The sequence below is a fragment of the Mus musculus genome, chromosome 13 (genome assembly GCF_000001635.26).
Source record: "Mus musculus strain C57BL/6J chromosome 13, GRCm38.p6 C57BL/6J".
Taxonomy (NCBI): domain Eukaryota; kingdom Metazoa; phylum Chordata; class Mammalia; order Rodentia; family Muridae; genus Mus; species Mus musculus.
The window spans coordinates 95,350,683-95,376,480 of NC_000079.6; the positions used below are offsets into that span (position 1 = coordinate 95,350,683).

The 25,798-nt window shown below is 43.2% G+C and overlaps 1 protein-coding gene across 1 annotated transcript; it reads right to left on the reverse strand.

Moving 5' to 3' along the window:
• Aggf1 (angiogenic factor with G patch and FHA domains 1) lies at window positions 1-24,675 on the reverse strand. Its single transcript, NM_025630.3, has 14 exons — window positions 24,164-24,675; window positions 20,859-20,961; window positions 20,075-20,277; window positions 18,715-18,876; window positions 17,698-17,886; window positions 13,999-14,320; window positions 12,155-12,266; window positions 11,787-11,838; window positions 8,028-8,129; window positions 6,515-6,680; window positions 5,711-5,793; window positions 3,268-3,395; window positions 2,065-2,164; window positions 1-1,020 (listed from the first exon to the last, which is right to left on the reverse strand). Exons 1-14 carry the CDS (start codon window positions 24,374-24,376, stop codon window positions 820-822), a joined length of 2,136 nt encoding a protein of 711 aa, NP_079906.2. The 5' UTR covers window positions 24,377-24,675; the 3' UTR covers window positions 1-819.
• Between the last annotated feature and the right edge of the window lie 1,123 nt (window positions 24,676-25,798).

A 25,798-nucleotide genomic window follows, 5' to 3' on the forward strand; every position in this document is an offset into this window, starting at 1 on the left:
TATGTTTATATCATTTATTCAAGAAATCAAGTCTTTAAAAATGTTTTTTTTTATTGCATTTGAAGACATTTCCAGTAAATGTTTGAAGCCTTGGCCTAGTAACCCATCTGCCCTAGTCATCAGATTTCTCGAGCACAGTCCCATTGCCTGCAATGGTATTTATCAAAACTAAAAATGCTAGCATACTGAATATGCCAGCACTGCACTCAGTCGTCTATATGAAATACTCCATCAGCTAGGACAAACCAAAGGCAAAGCTGACTCTGTAGTACAAACAACATTCTTCACAGAAGAAAATAGTGTGAGACTAATTTCCTACAATCTGTCACCTGTCATCAATTCTTCACTATTATTACTGCAGTTATTTCAAGGATAGTAAAATTAGGCTCCACTACCCATGGTTTCTCGACTTTTTAAAAAAAAAACCTAAGCTCTAAAAGGTGTAAACAAGTATACACATAGAATTGTTTTATAAATGTCTGATATCTGTGTGTCATGGTAATGATGACAGAGACAGGACACGCGCGCTGAAGTCATTAGTGGTTATGTGCGCTGCTCACATGGTCAGCTGCTCTCCACAGGGTGAGTGACAGGCCACAACAACAAAGGTCTGGCAGCTCTCCTGTGCCTGTCACCTTGAGCCCACTTAAGAACTGCTTTCTACAAGCTACAAACCACATGTCCCCACACATGTGTCGATCAGGTAGCCATCTTAAGAGTTCCTCCAGTGACTGACTTTCTAGGAACACAGCTTCTACACTGAAGTTTTCAAACTCTTTCTCTTTTGAAGCTCCAAGTTCCCGTGTGACAGACAGGCCTTTACTCTGCAGTCCCTGTCACCCACGGCACTGCCCCTGGGGTCTCTTTCCGAGGTTTGTTTTCTGTGAAAGTTTCCGCAAACCGCTCCCGGGCTTTGTCCCAGTGTTTTTTGCTCTTATTCTGGATGAGGTGAACGTCATCAATCGAGGACAGCTTCCCTGTCCCCAAGCCAGCATGTGTCCGTCGAAGCTGAAGCTGGATCTGTTGAGCAAAGGAACTGTTTTAGAACCTAAACACACCAAACTCTGTTGTGTGGACACTTGACTGTAATCCTTCAAACACGCCCAAGGACTCAGAGATAAAGCTCACTCATGCTAAAAGTCTAACTGTAAACCACTCTCTCCATCATGAACCAGTGAAAGAGACAAAACCAGCACTATATTCACACTGGTAGCCCATCAGCTTCGGCAGGGTGTGTGTGTGTGTGTGCACACTGAAGATAGCTATTACCTCCCATCAACTACGGGGCTATAGAATTTAACCAATGCATTGTGTTCTAGACGTTATTCTCTGTATTGTACATGAAATGTTCCGGGGCTCTTGGGCATAGATTGTCAGCTAATGCGGAATCTGCCTCTGTGTAAACGAACAGCAACTGTCCCTGCAGTGCTCAGCACTAGACTAGTAAGAATGTCATCTCAAAGTTTTAAAAGAGCCAGACGTGGTGGCGCACGCTTTTAATCCCAGCACTAGGGACCCAGAAGCAGGTGGATCTCTGAGAGTTCAAGGCCATCCTAGTGTACAAGTCGAGTTCCAGGACAGCCAGGTCTGTTACACAGAGAAACCTTGATTATAAAAAACCCAAACAGAAAAAAACAAAGAAATAAATGGATGCATGAGTGAATAGACAAATAAATTGCCAATAAATAAATAAATAAATAAATAAATGTACTGAGCTTATCTTAGCAAGAGTATTTGCCTAACATGTTCAAGGTTTAAATAGCCAACATGGTAAAGCAAACAAGCACAAAACCTATACAACTAAAAAGTACAAAAAAAACCTTTGATTCATTAAATAACACTTTGTTTTGATTTAAAAAAAAAAAAATTCTAAATAAGGCTTTCCCAAAGCACAAAATACCAAACAAAATGCACATGTGTTAAGTGGGACACAATAAAAGCCTTCCCCATGTCTGGTTTGGGTTACTACTCTAGTCCCAGCGCTTGGCAATGTGGGGCTCATTACTACGCAGAGGCAATGCATATTGGAAGAACTTAGGATGAAGAGAGAAAGACAAGTCTTACCGGCGTTTTCATCCCTCCACCGTCCTTTCCCAGGCCTTCTCCCCGTTTCCACCCCATCTTCTCCAACATCTTTCGGCCTTTGTTGCTATCTGTAATTTCACTGTAAAGGAAAATCAAGCCAATAATTGACTTATAAAAGACCTTTTAGGCCATGTGTACAATAAACTCATGCATAAAAAAACTGGTATAGCTACCTTTAAAGGTTGATAATAGTTCCTAAGGTGGAGAACACAAATGCTACTCCACAGATGCCACCTAACAGAAGTGCAACCAATGCCCTATGTACACGGAAGCAGACCAAATGGTCAACAAACCACAAGCAATTCAGACATCTACAGGCACTGAGACAGACTGAGGACACACAAAGGAAGTTCTTTGGCAATGACAAGAAGCTGTATCAAATAAAGCTACGCAGGATGAAGGACACAGCCATCATGTGTGTGTACTGATCCACACACTTAGGACTTCAAAAGCTACTGCTGTCAGGACTGCTGTCAGGTTGAGTTTGGCAAGGAGAGCACAGGTCAGAGGTTACGGACACTGTCGCACTTCTCGTGCATGAAATGGTGCTCTTCATGCACAACCTTCCACGGGAGCACAAGGCTCAACAGTCAGCCCAGAGCACTGTGCCTTTCTGTCTGTACCAATGACCCAATAAAAAGGGACCCCGAGCCCATTTGTCCCTACTTGCATTTGGTGTGATGGATTTTCTACTGTGACAGTTTTGATTTTGTATCTTTATTATTTTCTTTTATACTATCCCAAGAAAAGCAGGCCAATGTGCTTCAGTTTTTATTTCTGCCTTCTCAATGAAATCTAATGTAATGTCCATATTGTTGAGCTGTTTTTAAAGCATCTGCCCTGCTGCCTGCTGCCCCTAACTCACTACATGTCCCGAACTGACTCAGTGAGCAGTTGGACTTCCCATTCCACCCCCCAACAAGGAAACCTTACCACCAACTGTAATTATAAAATTAAACCTGGCACAAATACTACAGTTTGGAAACAAGAGAAAAATCACAATTTTATAATTTTCATGTCTACACGGAAGATTCAAATTGACTCAGCCTAGAATAAAAAGCTAATGTAGCTATTTACTATGTAAGTGTGGTCACATCTTTCATGTTGATTAACAAAGGCATTTTACCAAGAGAAAAGAATCACTGAGTAAAAAAACTCAACAAAAAAACGGTCAACACTCACGAGTGAACAGACGCAGGGGCGTCATCTCTTTGGAAAGTCCCTTCGCTTCCCACCTGCTCCCTGCGTTTTCCAGCTCTGTCTTTATACTTAGGATTCTTCAACGCTTTTTCAGCTTCATAATCTGTATTCTTAACAACCGCAAACCATTGATTGAGAAAAAAAGAAAACAAATAAAGTATAATTCAGTAAAAAGGGCTATGGTTCAATGTGGTCTCTCCAGGCATGAATGAGAACAAGTGGCTATGTCTGCTCCACACTGCTCAAGTTCTGTCACAGAATAAACACAAGGCAAGGAGATAACATGCTGACAATCCTGTGTATTCTTTAGCTTCCACACGGCCTCCTACTGGCCTATGAACCAGTGTTCAGGCCCAAGGGACTGAGCCCCAGAACCCCACGAACATGGAGGAGGAGCACCAGCTGCACAGGGAGGTCCTCCGCCCTCCACACAGCACCATGGCTGTGTGCACACACATCAGGGATGCACACATAACACTAAGACCTGAACTGCTGGGACTGAGACAAAAAAATCTGCCCCCTTTTCTCTAAGGATTCCAAAGAACCCAACATAGTTTGATACAGTCTCTTGGAAGAGAAAAATAAGGAGTCATTTTAAAATGAGGAGATGGTCCATCCTGTTCCTACAAACAGCCTTTGCTTTAATACAGCCCCACCTGTATGACTCCTCACGACCCAACACATACAGGATAGAGTGGGCTAAGCCCCATGTCAGTGCTTGGACACAGAGAATGTACTGATTCCCCAGGAAGGAGAGACACTTTAGCAGACACAGTGTGGCATGCTCAGGCTAAAGGCACACCCAAATGTGGCAGTAACTCCCAGGCTACATCTGTTTCAACGGTCCTCACTTTTTAATTGATAAATTGCACTCCACTATAAGACTACTGCATGGCTTCTTTACCCATATTTAAAAGATATTTGAATCTCTCAGTTTGGAAGTGTTACTAAAAACCAAGTACAAATGTTTGCTTACCAGTCTTTGTAGAAAACTGTTTGCACTTCTTGAAGGCAAATCCCATGAACTGGTCTGATAGACACACCTCCAGCCCCTTTAACTTTTAAAAAGTTACCACACTGTCTTCCCAGAGTTGCTGCATCATTCAACATTACTGCCAGCCACACAGGAGCTTCCATCTCCTCATAACCCTCCAGTGATTTGTACGGTCAGTTTAAAATTTCCGAGTAGTTCTATAGATGCTTCCTGATAGCTCACTGTAGTCTCTCACATCCCACAATCCTCACTGAACATTTTCCATGTGTTTATAACATCTTTGGGAAGTGCTTGCTAAAAACCAGTACTTTTTTTTTTTTTAACCTGGTGTACTTGTTTGATGAAAGTCCCCAGTTGTCAGTGCTGTTTGAGAGCTGATGGAGCCTTTAGCAAGCAGAGCCTTGCTGGAGGGCATCTGTCCCTGGGAAGGGCTTTGGAGTTTAAGCTCTGCTGCATTCCCTGGGTTCAGCCTCTCTGCCCCGCACCATGCTGCCTTTCCCAACATAAGGAACTGTGTGTCTCTGGAGCCTTAAGCTAAAATAAACCTTTTCTCTTTTTTTCTTTTCTTTTTAGTTGTTTTGTTTTTGTTTTTATTTTTCAAGACAGGGTTTCTCTGTGTAGCTTTGGCTGTCCTAGAACTTGCTCAGTAAACCAGGGTGGCCTCGAACTCACAGAAATCCACCTGCTTCTGCCTCTCAGGTGCAGGGCCCAGTCTAAAATAAACCCTTTCTTAAATGGCTTTGGTCCTAGTGTTTTCTCACGGCAACAGAAAGTAATTAATATAAATAATAGCACAGGCTGGCCCTGAATGGTCTGAGCCATGTAGTGTTATATAAAGCAGCCTCCTTTTGAATCAACTTGTTCTCTATTCTACAGTGTTCTATAAATTCTACATCACTATAAAATCTACATCTATGAATTCTAGTTTCTTATCAGGTACATGATTTGCAAGTGTATTTCCTGGCCTATGGTTTCCTTCATATTTCTTAAGTGTCTCTGAGTAAGCAAAATCTTACATTTTGACAAAGTATAGCTTGTCAACGTATTCTCATACATTGGTGTTAAATACCTCAGGAAATTTGCCTAAACTTGTGTGTGAACAGCACGTAGAGTAAGAGGAATGGGCCGGTTTCCCCAGCTGTCCTCCACTTTGGTTTCTGAGAGGGGGCTAACTGATTCAAATAGCCTGGCTGACCAGCACGCCTCAGGGATGCTCCTAGCCCACCTCCCTGGTGCACATTACCCTGGCTTTCAGACAGTGGCTGGGATCTTAACTCAGGCCCACATGCACGTTGTAGTTTCAATTCTAACTTCAGCAGTGATGTTATAAACACCAGAACTATAGAAATTACATACATAATCGTGGTAAATACAACTTACTTATAGTGTGCTTAGTACACTGACTAATGAGAGAATACTTAGCACCCTTACCTGCAAGCCATACTTTACTCGTATTTTCTTGAGTGCTTTTCTTCTTTCCAACTCTTTTTCCTCCTTACTTAGTGCTGGACCGACTAAAAGGAAAAACTGAGTTGTAATATGACAGACTTTACAGAAAATTAATGCTTACTAAAAAAATAGTTTATCTTAGTATATTAACCAGTTCAAACCATTTTCCAAGAAATTTCACAATCTCATTTTTCATTATTACAGTAGAATAAGATTCCATTGTCTGTCTGTCTATAGACTACTACATTATCATTATCCATTCATCAGCAAGTGGAAAGTACTATGCTGAGATATCTAACCCAGGCCCAGAAAGACAAAATGTCATATTCTCACATTTCACACATGCTATGTGGAAATATTAAATTGGTGCATTTAACCTGGAGTGTCTGCAGGACCTGAAAGGCAGAGCAAGCCCATGGGAGGAAGGGGGGAAAGTAGAGCTTATGTAACATGGGGCTAACATTTGTGGGGAGTGGGGTGACCCAGAAATAAAGACTGAGAAAGCCCCTTCTGGAACTCCACTGTTTTGGAAGTCACTTTAAAAACAGTTCCCACAAAGGACTCTGACTAGAGGTGGGCTGCACGCGTGGACAGGAACAAATGTGTCAGTACTCAGCCCTACAGACCACACACTAAGCGTACATGCAGTGCGCCTCGTCCACAACCTCGCCAGCTAGACACAGGCTGCTCCACTCACACACGGTGAGACATGAGGGGGGAAGGGGGCTCAATGGTAAGAGGGACTTGTAGAGTATCAGCCCCCCACACACTTGGTGCTTCACATACCCAGAGGCTCGTCCTTTCTATCGAGGCGGAGGTGAGCTCTGACCTGCCCCGGCTCACAGCCATCGCACGTCTCACTGCCAGGGTGAATGTGAAAAGACAGCACAGTCTCCCCAATTTTCACTTCGTCGCCGTGTTCGAGGACGTAAGGATCACATTTAGTTTTTGGCTAGATGAGAAATTTTGAATGAAACAGAAATACAAAATGGTTATTATGTCTATGGTAGTGAAAAGTTGAGAAAAGGAGAGGCATGCACACTTCCACAACCTGATGGACAGACAGTGAAAAAGACTACCAGGATCATGGCAGCAGCTCAGTGGAAGAACATACACTTACCATGAACCAAACTCTGAGCTCCACCCATGATCCCTTACAGTATTCCCCAAAAGCTACTTATAATCCCGATCTTATCAAAGCCCACCAGTTTTCTTACCATTGAAGTCCATCTGGACTTCAATCTGTTAGCAAAACACATATTAATCAGAGGAAAGTTATATGTGAAGAAGTGATTACCTTCCCTCTTCTTTAAAAAAAAAAATGTGCTCTGTGTGTCTGTCTGTGCGTGCATAAGCTGTTACATAGGCCCTGGGATCAGTACTCTGATTCTAACGATACCACGGTAAATACTCTTAACCCCTGAGTGACCTCTCAGTTTTTCTTATAATTTCTTTCTTTCATTCTTAAAGCATAAGAATAAGGCCTCCTTGGTGGTTTATATTACCAACTTGACAGGATCTAGAACCACTTACAGTCTCTGAACACACCATGGGGGTGACCTCTGGGCATGCCAGTGAGGGATCATCTAGATTAGGTTAACTGGGGGGACAGATCCACCTGAACGGTGGTGGCCCCAGGCCATGGCTGGGTTCCTAGACTGAGCAAAGAGGAGAAACTGGGCTTAGTGCTGGCATTTTCTCCCTGTGCTTCCTGAAGTCCAACATAATATAACCCCCCTGCTTCCCAGTGACCCGCTTCCCCGTGATGGACAACTCTTCTCCTTTCCTCAGTTCCTTTGTCAGGGTTTTTAGTTTTAGTTTTTAGAAAAGTCCTAGTTTACCATTATTTTTATTAAGACAAAGGGGGGGCAGTTAGGGCTGTCCAGTGGTGTGTCAGAGGGAGAGCATCTGCTTGATGTGCAGGAAGAACCTGGGCTAGAATCGCAGAGCACATGGGAAGAAGGAGGGCCACCAAAGCTGCTTCTATGAACATTCAGTGCTGGGCTGTGGAATGACTCAGCAGGAAGAGGAACTCCACCAAGCTGACCTCCACACGTGGAGGCCATACACACATATATAGTTAATCTAAATAAGCTTTGTGGTACAGTCATACCTAAAAGTAGCAACAGAGATATAATCAGAAGTCAAAACTCAACAGGCCAATAGCTACTAAATATTTTTTTCTAGCCCTTTCTGGAAAATTCCAACCAAGTTATAAATTTGTGCTTGAATTGTGATCTGTAACGACTAGAACCTAAGCTCAGATAAGGAAGTATGGGTAAACTACACATGAACGTACCTGAAGAATCTGTTTCCCGTTGACAATGGTACCATTCTGGCTGCCCTGATCCACAAGAACGTAGCTTTGCAAGTCATGGTCGAAGTAAACTTCTGCGTGGAACTTAAAGGAAAGCAACCAAGCAATTACAAAGAACTGCACACTTTCAACCCAGAGCGAACTTCACTGGTGTGCAGCAGTGTAGGCATGAGTCTCTGATCATTTCACCTCATTTCTCTTAATGTTTTTTTTCTGAGTACAAATTATTACAAGTTTCTGGTAGAAATATGGAGGCTATACTTCCTATGCTTCCATCTTTAACTATGATGAAAAATTTGTATATATCCTGCTTCTTCTATTTTTAAAACATAAGTAAGATTATACTATACATACAATGTGATTTTTTTGTTTTTGGCCTAACATAAGCACTACCACTGCCTATTTGAAATAATTACAATTCTCAATACATACTAACTTGAAACACTCATTCTCACGGAAGCAAGTTCTCCATGTGTTCACATCAGAGTGGCCTGACCTCCCTTCCCCTGCTGCACAGCGGCCTGACCTCCCTCCCCTGCTGCACAGCGGCCTGACCTCCCTCCCCTGCTGCACAGCGGCCTGACCTCCCCTGCTGCACAGCGGCCTGACCTCATTACTGCAGAGCGTGCGCTTCATACATTGTGCAGCTGCTTCACAGGGCTAGCAGTACGCCATACAGTGTCCACGAAGTGGGTACAACGATCCTCCCTTCACCTAGTATATGAATAACCCCACACTCAAGGCTTGTAAAGCTGGACATCTAGGCTTTCCGGGGGCTTATTATCTTTAAAACTTTGCTGTGGGCAGGCTGGAGAGACGGTTCAGTGGTTAGAGCACTGGCTGTTTTCCAGAGGACCTGAGTTGGATCCCCAGCACCCACATGGCAGTTCATCTACACACAGACTTCTAACCATCCGAGTCCCAGGTAATCCATCCTTTTCCTCTGCCTCTGTGTGCATGAGGCACCCAACTGGTACACAGACACACATGCAAGCGAAACACTCGTACACATACACTTTTTTAAATTAAAAAAAAAACTGTCATGAGCCTTCTTGCATACATAGTATCTGTGCATAATCCAACTATCTCTCTGAGAGATGATATACTTAAGAGATGGAATTGTCAAATTACCGTATATGTAAATTTTATTTAAATTTAAAATGGTCAATTATTTTGTGTATGTGTACATGAGGTACACTGGATGCACACCTGGCATTCCGGGGTGTGGGTGTGCCAGATGCATGTACAGAAGTCAGAGGACAACTTACACGAGTTGGTTCTCTCCTCCTACCATGTAGTTTCTAGGGATCAAACTACCTTGACAAATTATCTCGCTTTCAGCTGGCCCCTATATGCAAACTTCTAATCTTAAACTAAATACTGCCATATCGCTTTCCAAAATAGATATGTCCCCATTGTCTATGAGAATTCTTGTAGCTTCAAACACTCTTAACCAGACTTGGCTATTGTCAGGATTTAAATTTTCTATTAATCTAGTGATATGTAATATCAAGTTTTACCATTGATCTTATCTTTCTCTGATTTCTATTGAAAATCTTTTTAGCAAAGGGTTCTTTTATTACTCTTAATTATGTATATGTGTATAGGTCTCTGTGTGAATCTGTACAGATGCCCCAAAGGCCAGAGGCATCAAATCCCTAACTGTGAGTCTACCTATCTCCAGCCCTGAGAACCTCTGCTCACTATTTACCAGCCACTTGGGCTCCTCTGCCTGATACTTTCTGTAGTCAAACTGTCTAGAGTAACTTTATAAAAATTTTAAATGATTACAAATGTTTTCACACTGCCAAATCTTATCCCAAAAATCTCTTCTAAACTGAGCTCCCAAAAGGAACAATTTTTAATAAGTATGTGAATAAAAATTCTGTCTTGCCTTCACATCTGCATGGCCTGTGACTCCAGTGACTTCTCACGTGTGAGCCAGGACGTTCTCTATATGGTGAACCGACTGTACCTTTGACTCACTGATCTACTGACATCACAGTGGAGCTGGAGAAAATACGTTTGTACAAAACCTACATACATCTGTCATAGCTTTCTGATGGCCATCACTGTCTGCCTTTTTAACTTGCTTAACCCACAAGAAGCTTTGAACTTAGTCAAAATCAGCTATGTGTGAATTTTACTGTCTTTTTAAAACCTAATATAGACTCCTGTTCAATGCTCAAGTATTTCTGTTTTTTTCCATGATGAACGGAAGGTTTTTCAATCAACACACTGACTTTATGTGCCTGGGAGTGTGCTGTGTGTGCCAGCTGTGCGTGCCAGCTGTGTGTGCCAGCAGCCTGATGCTTCCCAGGTCATCTACCTACTACACAATGGCAATGGACGCCAAACCAAACCAAAACAAGACACATGGTTCTCTGCGTTTTAGCAGGGCTGAGAGTGGGGAAGAAGTTCTCTACTACTAAAGTTACAGGTTGGGCTTTCCTTGAAAAAAAAACAAAGTAGTGAACAAGGCAGGAGGATTCCCTGCTTTCAAACAGTGCTGGGGAACACTTTCCTGATAACAGTGAGAAACAAACTATCCTTTTTGTTTGTTTGGTTGGTTGGTTTTTCAAGATGGGGTTTCTCTGTGTAGCTCCAGCTGCCTTGAGACTTACTCTGTAGACCAGGCTAGACTAAATTCCATTCTTAAAAAGACAAAAAAAAAAAGTCATAGGTTCACATTACTTCATTAAATAAAAACAAGCAGGGAGGCAGAGGCATAGATGCCTGCCTCCTCCTCACAGAGCTCTGGGTTCAGCTCTCAACAGTGTCAGCAGGACAGTCAAACTGTTCCAGACACACAGCCTGGAGAGACCAGAAGCGCAGCCTTTCCCTGCTACTTTAAAGCTACAATTCTGTTGGTTTTGAAAACTCAACTTTTTATTGCTACAACACGAAGCCACTGAAACTTTGAGAAATCCTGAGGTAGAAATGGTTAGATTATCCATGGATGGCAAAACATTTGAATCAGGGTTGGATTTATGTTTGAATTACCACAAAACACAGCATATTTACTCCACTTGGTAAATGTGTTATTGGATGCTATTTTACTATTTAAGTTAAATAAATAAATCCATGTTTTGTAACTCATGCTTCAGACTTTTAAAAAGGACATAATTAGCCAGGCGTGGTGATACGCACCTATATTCCTACTAATTCAGGGGGCTGAGCTGGATCACTTAAGCAGCCTGGGAACAAGGGGAGGAAGGCCCTGTCACAAATCAAAACATCGTGACAAAAATCCTGGCCAAGCATGAGTGGCCCCATGCCTATATAATGCTTAGGACGTAGGTGTAAGAAGATTGGGAGCTTAAGGCTGACCCTGCTACTTAGTGAGTTGGAGGCTAGCCTGGGCTACAAGAGACCCCATCTTTAACCAAATCCAAACCCAAAGTCCCATAATTTTCAAACTGTGATAAAGACTTGTTCTCAAACACTAAAAGAAACGAAGAGGTACTGCCGTCATCACTATTACCACACCATTAGCCCCTCCTGTTCAACAGAAAGCCTTAAGTTTCCTACTAAAGCGATTCTAGGTTTCCTTTTTGTTCAATTTGGTTTTTATATAGGATCTTGTTGTTTAGCCCAGGCTAGTTTGGAACTCACTGTGTAGTCAAGACTGTTCTCAAACTCTTAGTTCTCCTGCCTCTGCCGGGGACAGGCACTCAGACCCAGGCAAAGGGCAGTGGCACACACACTCCCTCAGACTACAGCTCAGAGTGGAGGTCTCACCTTACTAACAGCGACTTCAGGGATTCTCACAGTATGCTCCATGTCCTTCTCTCTGCAACAGTAAGCAAAGTGAGTCAGTAACGGGGACACAGAAACACAGCAGTGACAGCTCACAGAATGCTTTGCTAGACGATGCGTAAACAGAAGCCTAGCACAGCAGTCCCCAAGCTGTGGCTCACCTAAGACACTCTAGAGTTGGCATGCGTCTACACAGTATTTGGTTACATCATTTTCTTGTTAAACTGTGCTTTTCTTTGGATAGGGATGTTGCTTTAGCCTTTTTGTTTCTAGAACAATGCTTTAAATACAACACTGCTCATCTACCTTCTTGAAACAAGAGAAAACCCTTCAGCTACAGCAATTCTTACCTCCCAATGGTGGCTGGGCTCACAGCGGTGATGATGAACAGCGAGCCCATCTGCAACACTGGAGACCTAATGACAATCACGCGAATACAGGGCGGCCAAATTCTTTCCTCATCTAACAAGGTGAGAGGTAGAAAAAAATCAACTTAAAGTTCTATGAAAATTAATTTCTCACACAGATAACTAGGAGACACAGTTCTCAGCACAAAGGAGGTTTATTTGCCCCAGAGAACAAAGAGCAAGGAATATCCCTAGCTTTAGGAACATAACCTAGGGTTCTTAGTAAGGGGGAGGAAACTGGAGAGAAGGGCAGAGCCTGCGAGAGCCATGGTGGCCACCATCGAGCTGGCCATGGTCCCCTCATTACTGATGCTGCTACTTAGACTTGGTCTACAGATCCTCCTGAGCTCAGTTCTCACACATCTGGACCTTCAGTGCCGGCCCTCTCAGTTCTCACACATCTGGACCTCCAGTGCCGGCCCTCTCAGTTCTCACACATCTGGACCTTCAGCGCCGGCCCTCTCAGTTCTCACACATCTGGACCTCCAGTGCCAGCCCTCTCAGTTCTCACACATCTGGACCTTCAGTGCCGGCCCTGTCCGTCCAACAGCAGCAGCTGATGAGCTCCCCCAAGCTCCCTACCTCCTGCACTGCTGATGAGCACACGCTCTTCAGTCTGGCCTGCTGTCTGTCAAGCTTCCCTTTCCCCTGTGGCTGCACTGCAGGAATCCAGTGTCTGCTCTCACTGTCTGACAACCCTGACAGCAGTCCCAGATTCCCCGAACCTACTGGCGTTTCTCTTGGTGATAGACCCTGGGTGACAACCCTCTCTGTCTCAGCCAGCTACTCCTATTTTGAGCCTCTCTAGAGACATGGGGATGCCCTGCCTCTTGCCTTTGGCCCACCAGCCTCCACATGTGATGGAAATGCTCTCCCCAACCTGAAAACTTCCTATTAATGGTGTACTTTAGCACCCAACAACTCTGGCGCCTGGATGTGTCTGTGTCTTCTCTTGTCTGCTCTAGCGCTCTCTGACTCTTACACTCTGAACTTTTCCGGTGCTGTTGTAAGCCTTTGGCCATTTCATGTTCTATTTAACCCTGTGTGTGCTGCAGAAACACTGTGCCTGCCAGTTGCTGTGCTGTGCTGCAGCCAGCCCTACCCCGATGCCATACAGCACACGCTGCTCACAGTGCAGGCTGCTCTGGAGCCCACCTGAGCCTCAACCTTGGCACTGATGGTGCAGGTCATGCCCCTTAGCCAGAGCCATGTTTGCTAGCTGGCTAGAGTCCCTTCAGTAGCCATCATAAAGTACACAACAGAGTCAACATTTCTAACTAATTAAAACCAAATCTATTTTATTTGAAAAATATCCTAAACACATTTTTAAATTATTTTAAGCCAGAAAATTTTACTCTACTTTTTAAAAATAAGAGAACTTTCCATTGAGAAAAGAAGAAATTTAATTTTTTACTATTATTACAAAGTATTGTGGTTTATATCTTTATATGAAGTAAAAATGCTAGAATAACCATAATACCTAACTAAAGCAAGTGACTGCTTTCATAAGCTATGCTTTTAATGGCAATTTACTTTTTCTTCAAGTGCAAGCAGACCATGACAGCAGAGCTTAGAGAACTCAAAGTACAGAGCTATGTTCAGTGGAAGCTATTCAACACACTGCAGCTTTCTTAAGTCAACGTACTGATCGCCCTCTCAGGACTCGACCTCTACAAGCTGACAGTAAGCCATTGTCATCATTTTCAATGGCATCAAAATAACTGGTGGCCATCGGCCACGCCTCCCCGCTGCCTCCCTCTGCCCGAGTGAATCACTTACTCACTCACCTTCATCGTCGGATTCTTCTGAGGTCTCCCTGTCCCCACTGCTACTGTCTCCATCATAGCTCTTCTCACTCTGAGAGTCTGTGATCTCACCTTCTTCCGGCTCGCTCTCACTCTCTCCGATTCTCTCATCCTTAGATGACGCTGAGTTATCATCTCCAGGAGACTCCACAGTGTCTCCACTAACTGCCACCGTGAGCTGTAAGGGACTGCTTTTGTGAGAAGTGTCTGTTCTGGCCTTCTTTTTCACATTTCCAGAATGTTCATCCTCACTGCAGTTTATATATTCTACACTGCAGACTTTCTGATCTTCTGAGCTCAAATCCTAGAAAGAGGGGACAGGAAAGGCAGTGACATCAGCGTCTCACACCACTGGTTCAGGAGGACACAGGACAAGGACAGGACAGGACCCACATGTCCTGCTCCATGACACCATCACTCTTAGAATGTTACATTCATTGTTGCTAGCCAGCACCCTAGCAGATTGATCCCAATATCCAAGTGGGAGGCACTCCACAGCCCAGTGTGTCCCTCCATCTACTCTCAAGGCCCTGTATTCCTAGTCCAGGCTGGCATACCTGTTACTTGGCCTGTAAGAAAGCTGTATAATAAAAAAATGTAATGCAACTCCTGTTTATACTTTCAAATCTTCTAGAAGTCACATTTAAAACCTTAAATAAGGATGTTTTATTCACTTTTGATTTTCTTTCTTTAGGTTTTTAAAAACAGGGTTTCAGTTTTAGCTCTATCTGTCCTGGCTCTCACTCTGTAGTCCAGGTTCAAATTCACAGAGATCTACCTGCCATTGCCTCCTGATTGCTGGGATTAAAGGTGCGCGCCACGCCAGCCTGTGTATTCACTTTCATCCTAAGACTTCAAACCCGCACACATCCAGGACCTTCACTTCAGTACACAACCACAAGTAGCTCATGGCTACCACACTGAATAGTGTGAAACTAGAGAATGTGTCAATTCCTAACATTTCAGTTTTTAAATATGACAATGTACGTAAAGCACAGAGAGAGTTTAAAGGATAACATGAATTTAAAGATCTAAATATAATCAATGTATCAAAATTGAGGTTTTTGCCAAAAGTGAAACACTTTAGACTGAAAAATGATGTTTAATGTTTAAAATACAAATGTTTTATTTATATGTCTTTAATTCTAAAAATTCAGCCTGTCTATAATAATAAGCCTTATAAATTATTAATTTTCGGCATGCTTTATGGAAAATGAACAAACTATCCCAGTCTTCCTGTGGTCATAATACAAGTTTATTCTCATGGCAACTTCCAAAGGTTATAATACATGGTCTAGGGGTATAGCCCAGAAGTGAGATGTGTGTCTAGTTTGAACAAGGTCCTAGGCTCAATCTCCAACACACATGAAGGCACCATTCTGTACAACAGACAATATATTAGTATCATGGAAACTGGGAACAAACACAAGGTCATTGTTCTTCCCCTTCCATATGTAACACTCTCAATTTTCTTCCTGCCATGCATATAATGAAGGGAGTTCACATGTAATTTCACAAAATATGACAGCATATCTTTAATAGCAGCATAAGCATTGAGTCTGGATGATAAACTATATATACTCTCAGCAATATAATCTCACCAAGGGCAAGAACAAGGGCAAGGAGCTAAAAAGCTGTGAGGAGCTTTACAGCTATGTAAACTAGATCAGCAGCATCGACATAGCTACGTATGCACTGTTTAAAGAGCATGTCCAGTATTCTCACTATGACTTCTTGAACAACAGAAGGAGAAAATGACTGAAACTGTCAGGGCGCTTCTGATAAGGGATTCCTGGGGTAGACTGTTAGATAAACATGCAGGAAGGACAAGAAAGGGCACTTACACCTAGACAGCGAAGCGCCTCTCCCTCTCTCTCTGTCTCTCTGCCTCTGTGTGTGTGGCGGGGAGGGGTGAGGCTGGGATTATAGGTGCACCTCATAAATGCCCAGCTCCCAGAGTTTATTTTTAGTAGTTCATTAGCATGCTTTTCTATTCCTTTCTGTATTGTCACTAAAACGAAAACACGGTGAGATTAATTCCAAGTGTTGATAGTACAATTTATTACTTTAAGTAAATTTCTTTGGGTTAAAAGGGAAAAAAAAAATGACATTAAAGTTCCAAAGTGTCACATAGTTGCCGCAGCTCGAGCAATGCCAGTGCAGCAAACAAGCGTCACCTCACATATCATCACCTCAGCCATTTAGGAAGGAGAAGTAAGAGCACTAATAGCATTTTAATTAGCATGGCATTCTAAGTGACTTTACAATTGCCTTCAGTCTTCAGACCTACATTCCTTTTCCTGTATGTGTTAGCATGCTCTTAACTATGAACTATGAAATGCCAGGGATCAACCCCACGGTACTGCACATGTAACACAAGCTCTCAAATACTATGGTACATTCCAGGACCACGTTCCCCTCCACCCCCACTTCTTAGGCATAGTGCTGTGTTAATTAAGCAAAGAAATTGTCTTTCATTTTAATTTTTTGAAAATAAATTACTAGAAATGAGATTATCCACCTAGTACAAACAAAAAGCCTATGATTGTTGATACAGTCAACCTTTTTCCAAAAACAAGACAAACAAACAAACAAACAAACAAACAAACAGGCTGACACTACGGCCCGGCAGTTATGAGTACCTGCAGTAGACCCAAGCTCCTTCCCAGCACCCACGTCCTCTCACCAACCAGAACTCCAGCTCCAGAGGCTCTGGTACCTTTGTCTGGCCTCCATGTGGACCTGCACGCCCATGCACACATGCACAAATGTACATGTGCACACACACCCACAAAACTTATATCTATTCAAATAGACAATAAATCTTTCCTTTCTTGCTTGCTTTGGGGGGAGGGTGTTTAAGACAAGACTGGATTTCTCGATGTAGGCCTAATGTCCTGGAATTCATTCTGTAGACCAAGCCAGGCTTGACTCAGAGATCTGCCTGCCTCTGCCTCCAGAGTGCTGGGATTAATGGCATGCACCACCATCACCAGCCAGCAACAATGAATCATTTAAAACAAACAACAACAAATACCCTTCCAATCCGAATATATACCTCACTCCATATTTACCAGGAGGAACGCATTTTTAAGTTTGCAATTAATAAGTGAGAAACTACTTAATTAAGAAAGTTGAATCTGTATGTGCCAATATATAAATTATTTCTCTTTTGTGAACTATAATAACCAACTTACTAAATCAAGTCTGGATGTTGTCTGGATTTTTTTTTCTGAATTACACATTGTAAGATGGTTTATATATCTTAAATAAATACTTCCTTCAAACTTTACAATATACCTACTTCTAATGACTGAGTTTGTTCAAACAAACAAACAAACAAACAAAAGCAAAAACAACCGGGCGTAGTGGTGCACGCCTTTAATCTCAGCACTCGGGAGGCAGAGGCAGGCAGATTTCTGAGTTCGAGGCCAGCCTGGGCTACAGAGTGAGTTCCAGGATAGCCAGGGCTATACAGAGAAACCCTGTCTCGAAAAACCAAAAAAAAAAACAAAACAAAACTACTCATTTCACTTGATCATTTCTAAGTTTTAGAATCTGAAACCTTAATAAATGTATTTAAAACACAAAAATACAGAAGGATGTTTACATTCATAAAATTTGTGGCTTAATTAATGATACTAAAATACTGTAAAATTTAAAGAAGTAATAAAGCATTACCTTTTCTTCATTTGCTGTATAAAAACCTGGCTCCTTTCTTCTCTTCTTCAGTCTTCTTTCTCTGTTTGGTTTTGTGCTAGAGGTCTGGTAAGGCTGCAGGTCTACGCGAGAGTGAAACTGGTACCGACCACTCTCCACATCGCAGTAGTAATAAATCCCCGTGGAAGGGTCATAATACAGCTGGTTTTCCTTTCAAAGTCAAGACAGTAAGTTTTACTCATGTATAATGAGACAAAAGAGAAAAAGAAACAACAAAAATGCCAAATATATCCAAAGATAGTGGATACATTTAACAACTATTGTATTTTCAGAGGAATTAGAGAAATAAATTAGAGAAAAAAAAATACCTTTTCGAAAAAAAAAAAAATCATTACTGTCTGCTCTGCTTTCCACGGTAAGAAAACTTCAATCTTAGCCACATCAAGTGAGACTGCCAGTGTTTACAGGGTTTTACTCTATGTCAAATGGCAACTTCACACGGTTCAACTGACCACATTCAAATGAAAGAAACGTTTTCGAAGGCATGAACACTTAGGTGTGGATGACAAATTGCATAGGAAACCATCAGTGTCCTGGCTCTGGACATCCTAACCTCGTAAGCTGTAAACTTGACCATTTAATGATAAACTACAGAAGCTGGGGTTGGGGGTACAGGCCTAAGACACTGGTAAGCAACTATGCTCAGTAATTTTCCTTTTTTTCTTGTTAGAAAATTGGAGGCAAAAGTTCAACAAAGGAGGGAAAACTTAAGCAAGGAGACTGAGCCCCTACGTGAGATAAAGGCCTCCACTTATAGTCAACAAGGTGTTAGTTACCAAGTCCACAGACACCATCACGCACAGCCAAGATGGCGGGAAGAGCGACTCCAGGGAGGGAAGGAAGCCTGCTCGCGAACCCTCAAGCCCAGTTTGAAAACTCGGCCACTTCTTCCTTCTCTGCTTCAGCTGGGACTTACTTTTTGCTATGAGGCAGCTGCAAACCCAACAGTGCAGTGTTAGGAAGGTCTGAGATACTTACAGAATCATAATAGAAACCAGTGCTGTGGTCAAAATATAAGCCCGTGCTCTCGTCGTAGGTGAAGCCGGTCTGCGACACAGCAGCCTCCGCTGCAGCTCTCAAGCTCTCAGCAAGCGAGGACCCTTCGAGTGCTGGGCCTTCTGCTAGCGCGGACACACTCTCCTGCAGAGACATGCCAGGTGACACATACTGTCAGCTAAGCTGGATCCAGTTTGTAATGGAAACGCATCGTCATTAATTATAATCAGAACCATTTTTTAAAAATATTTTTAAGTGTTTTCCAATTTAACCTTGGCCTTAAATTTTGTCTCTTTTGTCTTTGCTGCAGATAAGACAGAGGCCTGCACGTGCGAGGCCAGTGCTGTTCCATGAGCTGCATTTATTCCCAGAATCTTGTCTGAGTTATAAAGACACTAAAGTAGGATGATAACAAGTGTTCAAAGTTAAATGTGCGGTAATCAACCACACAAGGAAGCAACCATGGAATATAGACTAAGTATCTCTAAAGCAAATGATCTGATTGGTCAATAGAGCCAACGATAAGACACTTTAAAACTAGAGACGGAGAAACTACAGATTAATCATCCAGGAAATTTGAGCAGTGATGAGGCAGTTCATACACAGCCCTGGAACAGGCGAGTGAGGGGACAGACAGGGGAGGGAACGCCTTTCACTTCCAGCATGGCCAGCTTGCGTACACACACAGTACTTGGCAGGCTCAGGTGGGAGGACAGTTTGTGCCTGAGAATTCAACACCAGTGTGGGCAACAAAAGCGACCCCATGTCAAAATAACAAAGAACTACTTTGGATATAAACAAGTAAAACGACACTGTCCTTGCGCCCAAAGCCCCTCAAAGCCTTACTATCACGGGTGACTGCAGACGTGAGTGCCACCACACACACACATATGAGTCAGAGAAAACCGGGCACACTTGGTTCTCTCTTCTACCTTTATGAAGGCCCAGGGTTAGGAACCGAACTCAGGGTGTCAGGCTTGTCTAACAAGCACCTTTTACCTCCTGGGTCACCTCACTGAGCTCCAAAGGTCATGGGCTGAGTTAAACAGAAAAATCGTCACAATTATAAATACATTTCCACTTCTGTTTGTTAGCACCCACAGCTGCGTGTATTGATACAAACCTATACTCTCAGGCATAAACAGACTGAGGTACGACACTTGAACTCAGGGGAACAAGGCCACCCTGAGCAACAAAGCAAAACTTTATTTCAAAAGACAAAACAAAACTGGTGCTCTGTGCATACCCATACATTTTATCTCATTTATAATTATTTATAACTCCTGTGTGCACCCTACAGGATGGAGGAACCCTGTCTTTCTCCATGGTGCGCCTTTGTTACCTGTGAGTCAGAGGTGACGGCGTCCTCCTGTCTATGGCTAACACCTTCTGTGGCATCAGCACCAGCATAACTCCCGCTGTCTATGTGTGACTCGTCCTGAGGATCAAGAGCGGAAGCCTGAGCACACTGACTCTGCTGTACACACAGCTCCGTCTCTTTACTGGGAAGACTGTCGTCATTATAACATGTCTGATAGTAATAATCTGTAAAGAAAAGAAACAAACAAACAGCTGGTGAGCATATGGGGAAAGTTTGTTAGTTGCAAATTCCAAATAGCAAACCCAAAGCTGTACCCACTGAAACCCTGAGTAGTACGGAATCAAAACTGCACCCATTAAGTCTGGCCACACGGCCAAGGCAGAGTTACGAGGGGGGGTTGGAATAGAAGGCTTACTGACAAAATTACTCAGTATAATCAGTATGGGGTCCATGGAGGGAGGATTTTTCCTAGCACTGGAGAGCCTGAGGCAGGAGGTTGAATGAACCCAACCTGAGCTACCCAGCATGTTCCAGACGCCTTTACCTCTGTACTGAGAACCTGACTCAAGCAACAAGAACAGAATACTTAGTGCAGCACTGAAAACATACAAAAGCATTAAATAAGTTAGAAATTATAATACATCCCTATTTTGCCACCCAAAAATTGACAAAAAAGTGATATAGACAGAAATCTGTATTATCAGATTCCTCCTATTTTCATATTTTGTCTGTATTATTTTTAAAGAAACACTACACCCATGTGTCATGAATGTTCCGAGGGTACTAGTGCAACTATACTGAGTACCTGAAATCGCCCAAGGAGCTTGGCTCTCTGTCTGTACTTCTACATCAGACTTCGGATTATCTTCATTTTTCCCACAATGGAGTATTTTACTAAGTTCTTCTACCTGAAAGGAAACAGAGCTTTAGGAAAAATAACCATAAAGCAACTCAGTAATACACAACCCTCCACCATCCTCAGAACATTGCAGGCACTTATCTTGGTAGAACTTTTAGACCTGTACCCAAAGCATCTGGCTCCTTTTTCAGCATTCACAAGTCAAGGCTGACCTCTGGCTTTCTCTAGCTCATTCCTTCCTTTTTAACACAGGTCTCAGTATTCTGCAAGCTGATAATGAACTCACAGGCTCAAATAATCCTCTGGCTTCAGATGCCCAGATAGTTAAGACTAACCGGGCATGCCACTATGACCCACGGTATTGTCATAGTCCTAGATAAATACTCAAATCACAGTGGGCATGGAGGTGAACACCTTTCATTCCAACAGCTGGATGGCTGAGTTCAAAGCCAGACAGGGCTACACAGTGAGACCCTGTCTAAGGGAGGGAGGAAAACCATTCAAATCATCCCTCCAAAAATCTAGGGATGGAGCTCAGTGGTGGGCACGCTCAGTAATTGTAAAGTCCTAGGCTCAGTCCCCAGCCACAGAAAGAAAAGTCCAAGTAGAGACAGCTTAAATACAGACAAGGTCCACCCTTAGCTTGCACAAAAATAAAAGTTCATTCTCATAGTCTCAAAGGCCAACAGTTCTTGCTACAATTTAAAACTACAAGTTTCCCATCTGAACGGAATGTCCTACCACTACTCAGAGACTTAAGCTATTTACTTAGATATTTTTAAATGCTATTTATATGCTGTATGTGATTTTTCTTTACTCTTATCACTAACTTCAGCAGAATGGAACAAGAACGCGGCAGAGGTGGCATCTTTCCTCTGTGTACTTTGTGCAGTGAAGCACTCTTAAAAACTGCTGTGTAGCGTAGCACATGCCCATGAGTGAATGGGAAGTGCCTCGGTCCAGCGCCTTTCCTCTGACAGGACCTCAGTAAGCTTGACCACAGAAAAGGCAGTGAGAGGTTTACTGAGGTACTTCATGACCTGGGAGATCTCTTACTACCAGGACAGAGACAGGACAACTAATGAGTGAGAATGTTGAGGGGGCACTAGCTCTCAGGCTTATCACTAAGTCTGTCATCCCTTACCCTGGGAGGCAGAGTACCTTGCCCTGGTGCTGACTGCCTGCTGACTGCCTGGCGACTGACTGCCTGCCATCACCACCACTGCCATGAACTGGAATACTTAGTATCCACATTTATACAGGAACTTTGAGTAACATCATAATTTACACAACCATCTTATAAAATAGTTGTTCTGATGCCAATGTTACACACAACATGACAGGAAATGTCTTAAGAAACAAAGTAACTTGTAATGGGCTTGTTAATCCCCAAACCAGCATATACTATTATTATGGCTGTTAGGTTACCCTTTATTTACTGCTCCAAAAGAAATGTATTCAGAGACTTGCAACTGACAGATAACCACACTCTACCCTCCCAGGAGGGAATCTTGATTAGAAGGTAGTTATAACTATCAGCAAGATATAACACTTTTTCAACTTTGGATTTATTATTATTATTATTTGTTATTATTATTATTATATTGGGGAAGGGAGGTGTTGGGGAATCCAACCCAAGGCCTTCTACATACTTATAAGCACTCTACCATTGCTTTCCATTTTCTATCTTTCTTTTTCTTTTTTTTTTAAAAGGACTCTCTATATTACTCACACTAGCCTCAAATTTCTAGACCAGAAACATAACTCTAAACAATGGGTACAGAAATCATTTCAACCCAGCAGTTATTTTCTGAGCTCATTTAAGAATAGTATGTAAAGGGACAGGAGGGAGGGAGGGAAAGAGGAAGGGAGGGAGGGCAAGACAGGAGATGGGGGGGAGAAGGAGGGAGGGCAAGTAAGCATGGGGGCACGCATTAGGAGCGAGCCAGCTTACTGTTTAAGAGCTCTTGCTGTGCAGTCCATAAGGACCTCAATTTAGATGCCAGCACCCACAGAACAAGCTGGCTTAGTCTCCAACACATGTGTAAGTCCAGAACTGTATGTGGTAGAGACAGGAGATCCCTGAGGATTGTGGGCAGCCTGACTTGCCAAAAAATGTCAGGTCGTGGTTAAGGAAGACAATCTGTCAAAGGAATAAGATAAAATGACAGAGGACACCTGCTGTCACTCTCTGGCCTCTACATGCATACAGGCATAAATACACCACCCAGACATTATACACACTATATAAAGAACAGGATGACAAAGTCTGATGACGTTTCAGTATCTAGACTAGAGATGTAGTTTTATAAGACACTAAATTATGGAGAAAACATTAGGTTAAAATTAAGTATCTGGAAATAACTTGTTAGGATAATATGCAACTGTTCAATGAACAAGGTAAAACTGTATTGTTTTTTAAGCATCACTGTCAAGCATCTGCCTCACTACAGATTATGAAAATGAAACACATTTCTAGTATCTGTAAGAAAGGCGGATGTACCTTCCTACAAGTGAACCCAAGAGGATAACTGAGGTCACCTTACACATGGAGTATGTTCAAGAGTGTAAAACTAAACTATGTTCCTGCTTTTAAACGTCACTGCTGTACACTATTATCACCCTGACTTTATAAACAGCAGGGAAACACGAGGTAGGAAATGGCATTCTAAGTTCTCAAAAGGGGATGGGTGGGTGTTGGCTCATGCCTGAAATCCCAGCCTAGGAGGGAGTCTGAGTTTGAGTCAAACTTGGGCTGCATTTTAAGACCTAAGCCAGGCTGACCTGCGTAGATTCTCAATTGAATCCCAAATGTGTGTGTTTGGGGGGCGAAGGGGGGGGGCGGTGGAGAAAAATGCAAGCCCACAACCTCAGCACTTGGGAAGTGTTGACATGGATCAAAAGTTGAACTTCAAGGTCATCCTCTGTTACACAGCAAGTTCAAGGCCCCAAATGGAGATTTCGTATCAACCAAAATAAGAATTAAAAACTCAACCAAACAAAACAAATAACAAAAAACTCTTAAACGTGACCCCCCCCCCCAAATAAATGCGCCCATTGCCAGTAGGACAGACGATCAAGACCATGTAGCCCATGCTGAAGTTCATTCTCGCCTGCCCTGAGACAACTGCCCAAACCAATTGGCTGGCACTGGCCAACTGGCTCCACAGGTCTTTGGGATTTTGACCAGCTCTGGGCTGTCATGACTTCCCAGGGTCCGTGGAGCAGGTCTGGCCCCGGCAGCCGCGTACCTGCGTGCGGAGCTCCTGGTTGTCGCTCTCGGCGTTGCGGTAGAGTCGCTCCGTGTGCTGCAGCAGCTTCTCCACCTCCCGCACCTGCCTCCGGCAGCTCCGCAGCTCGCGCTCCAACTTCTCCACCTTCCGCCTGAGCTGCGCCAGCTCCGGCTCCGGAGAGGCGGGCGGCGGCGGAGAAGGCGAAGGCGGCGAGGGCGCCTCGGAGGCCATGCGGCCGTGAGCGCCGAGCCCGCGGGGCGCGGACCGGGCTGCTTAGGACGACACCGGGGCCCACTGGCCCAGGGGCCACTGGAGCGCGCGGGCTGCGAGGGGCGGCCTCACGCTCGGACGACCGCAGCGGGCCCCGGCCATGTCGCCCCCGAAGACGGCGGCCGGGACTGCGAGCTTGGGGACGAAGCCGACTCTACCCGGGCCGCGCGGACACCCGCCCGGTGACAGTCTCCGGGAAGCCAGCGGACGGGAGAACTAAAGCGAACCCAGCGGAAGCCTCTAGTTCCGGGCTGAGCCGGAAACGCTAAGCCGGAGGAGGGCGGAGCCAAGACGGAAAAAGGAAGCGACGGAAAGCTAGAAGGGTCTGATCGCGCTGGTACACGGGGCTAGGAGCTGGGTACAAATTGGTGTTTATGTGCCCAAACAACGGCCTGTGTTTTTACTTCCGATTGTTTCCCTTGTATTGTAGTGTAGGAGTTTGAGTCCGATTGGTGAAATGTTTCCCCATTCAAAATCGAGGGTTCTTCCAATGTACAAGTATTCTTAGAAGTGCACTTTGTAAGTTCGCCTTATAATGGGAACTTTAACATTGAATTCTCTTCCCAGACTAAAGGGATTCACACGACATAGCTTTGTTAAGAGCATGTCCTTTACATAGCTTTGCAAGACCATCACTATCATCTGTCCCGTTCCTGTTACTGGAGGACTACTTATGAGCTCTCCTTTAGTCTGTTACCATAAAACAACCATATAATCGCGATGGTTCTGTAGGATGCCTTTTTTTTAAAAAAAAAAAAAATATGAATAAAAAAACCTTACTTTTATACATAGTCAGTATGTGACCCAGCAAAGCCACTCCTGACTCCCAGTCAACATATCACAGAGAGACTTGGCATATTAATTATAATAGCTAAGTTACAAAACCCGACAAGGTGACTAACAACAGTGTTGTGAATTAAGGAAGATATGGCATATATACGCAATGTATTTTTAAACGATAAATTAAAATAAAATTAAGTTATTTGTAGCAAAATGGTTTATATTTACAAATAGATATATCTGGAGATACGGAATTAAGCCAGTTCCAGAAAAGCAAATACCATGTGTTTTCTCTTACACATGGTTCCTAGGTTTTGTATAGATTTATAAAATCATTTATCTATATTATCTGATCTGCTAATAGCATAAATAGATAAGGATAAAGATAATTATTTTTATGACATGAGAGTAACAGCAACTGTGTAGGGGAAGAGAAGAGATTAGTAAGGGGGAGAAATGAGGCCAAGGTAAAGGAAAGAATATACTTAATGTAAAAAAAGTATGAAAATGCCCTTATGCGACACAGTACTGTGTACAGTGAATATATACGATGGGGCTTTTTAAAAGACTGAAGAGAAGTATTTATTTTCATTTTGTGAATTT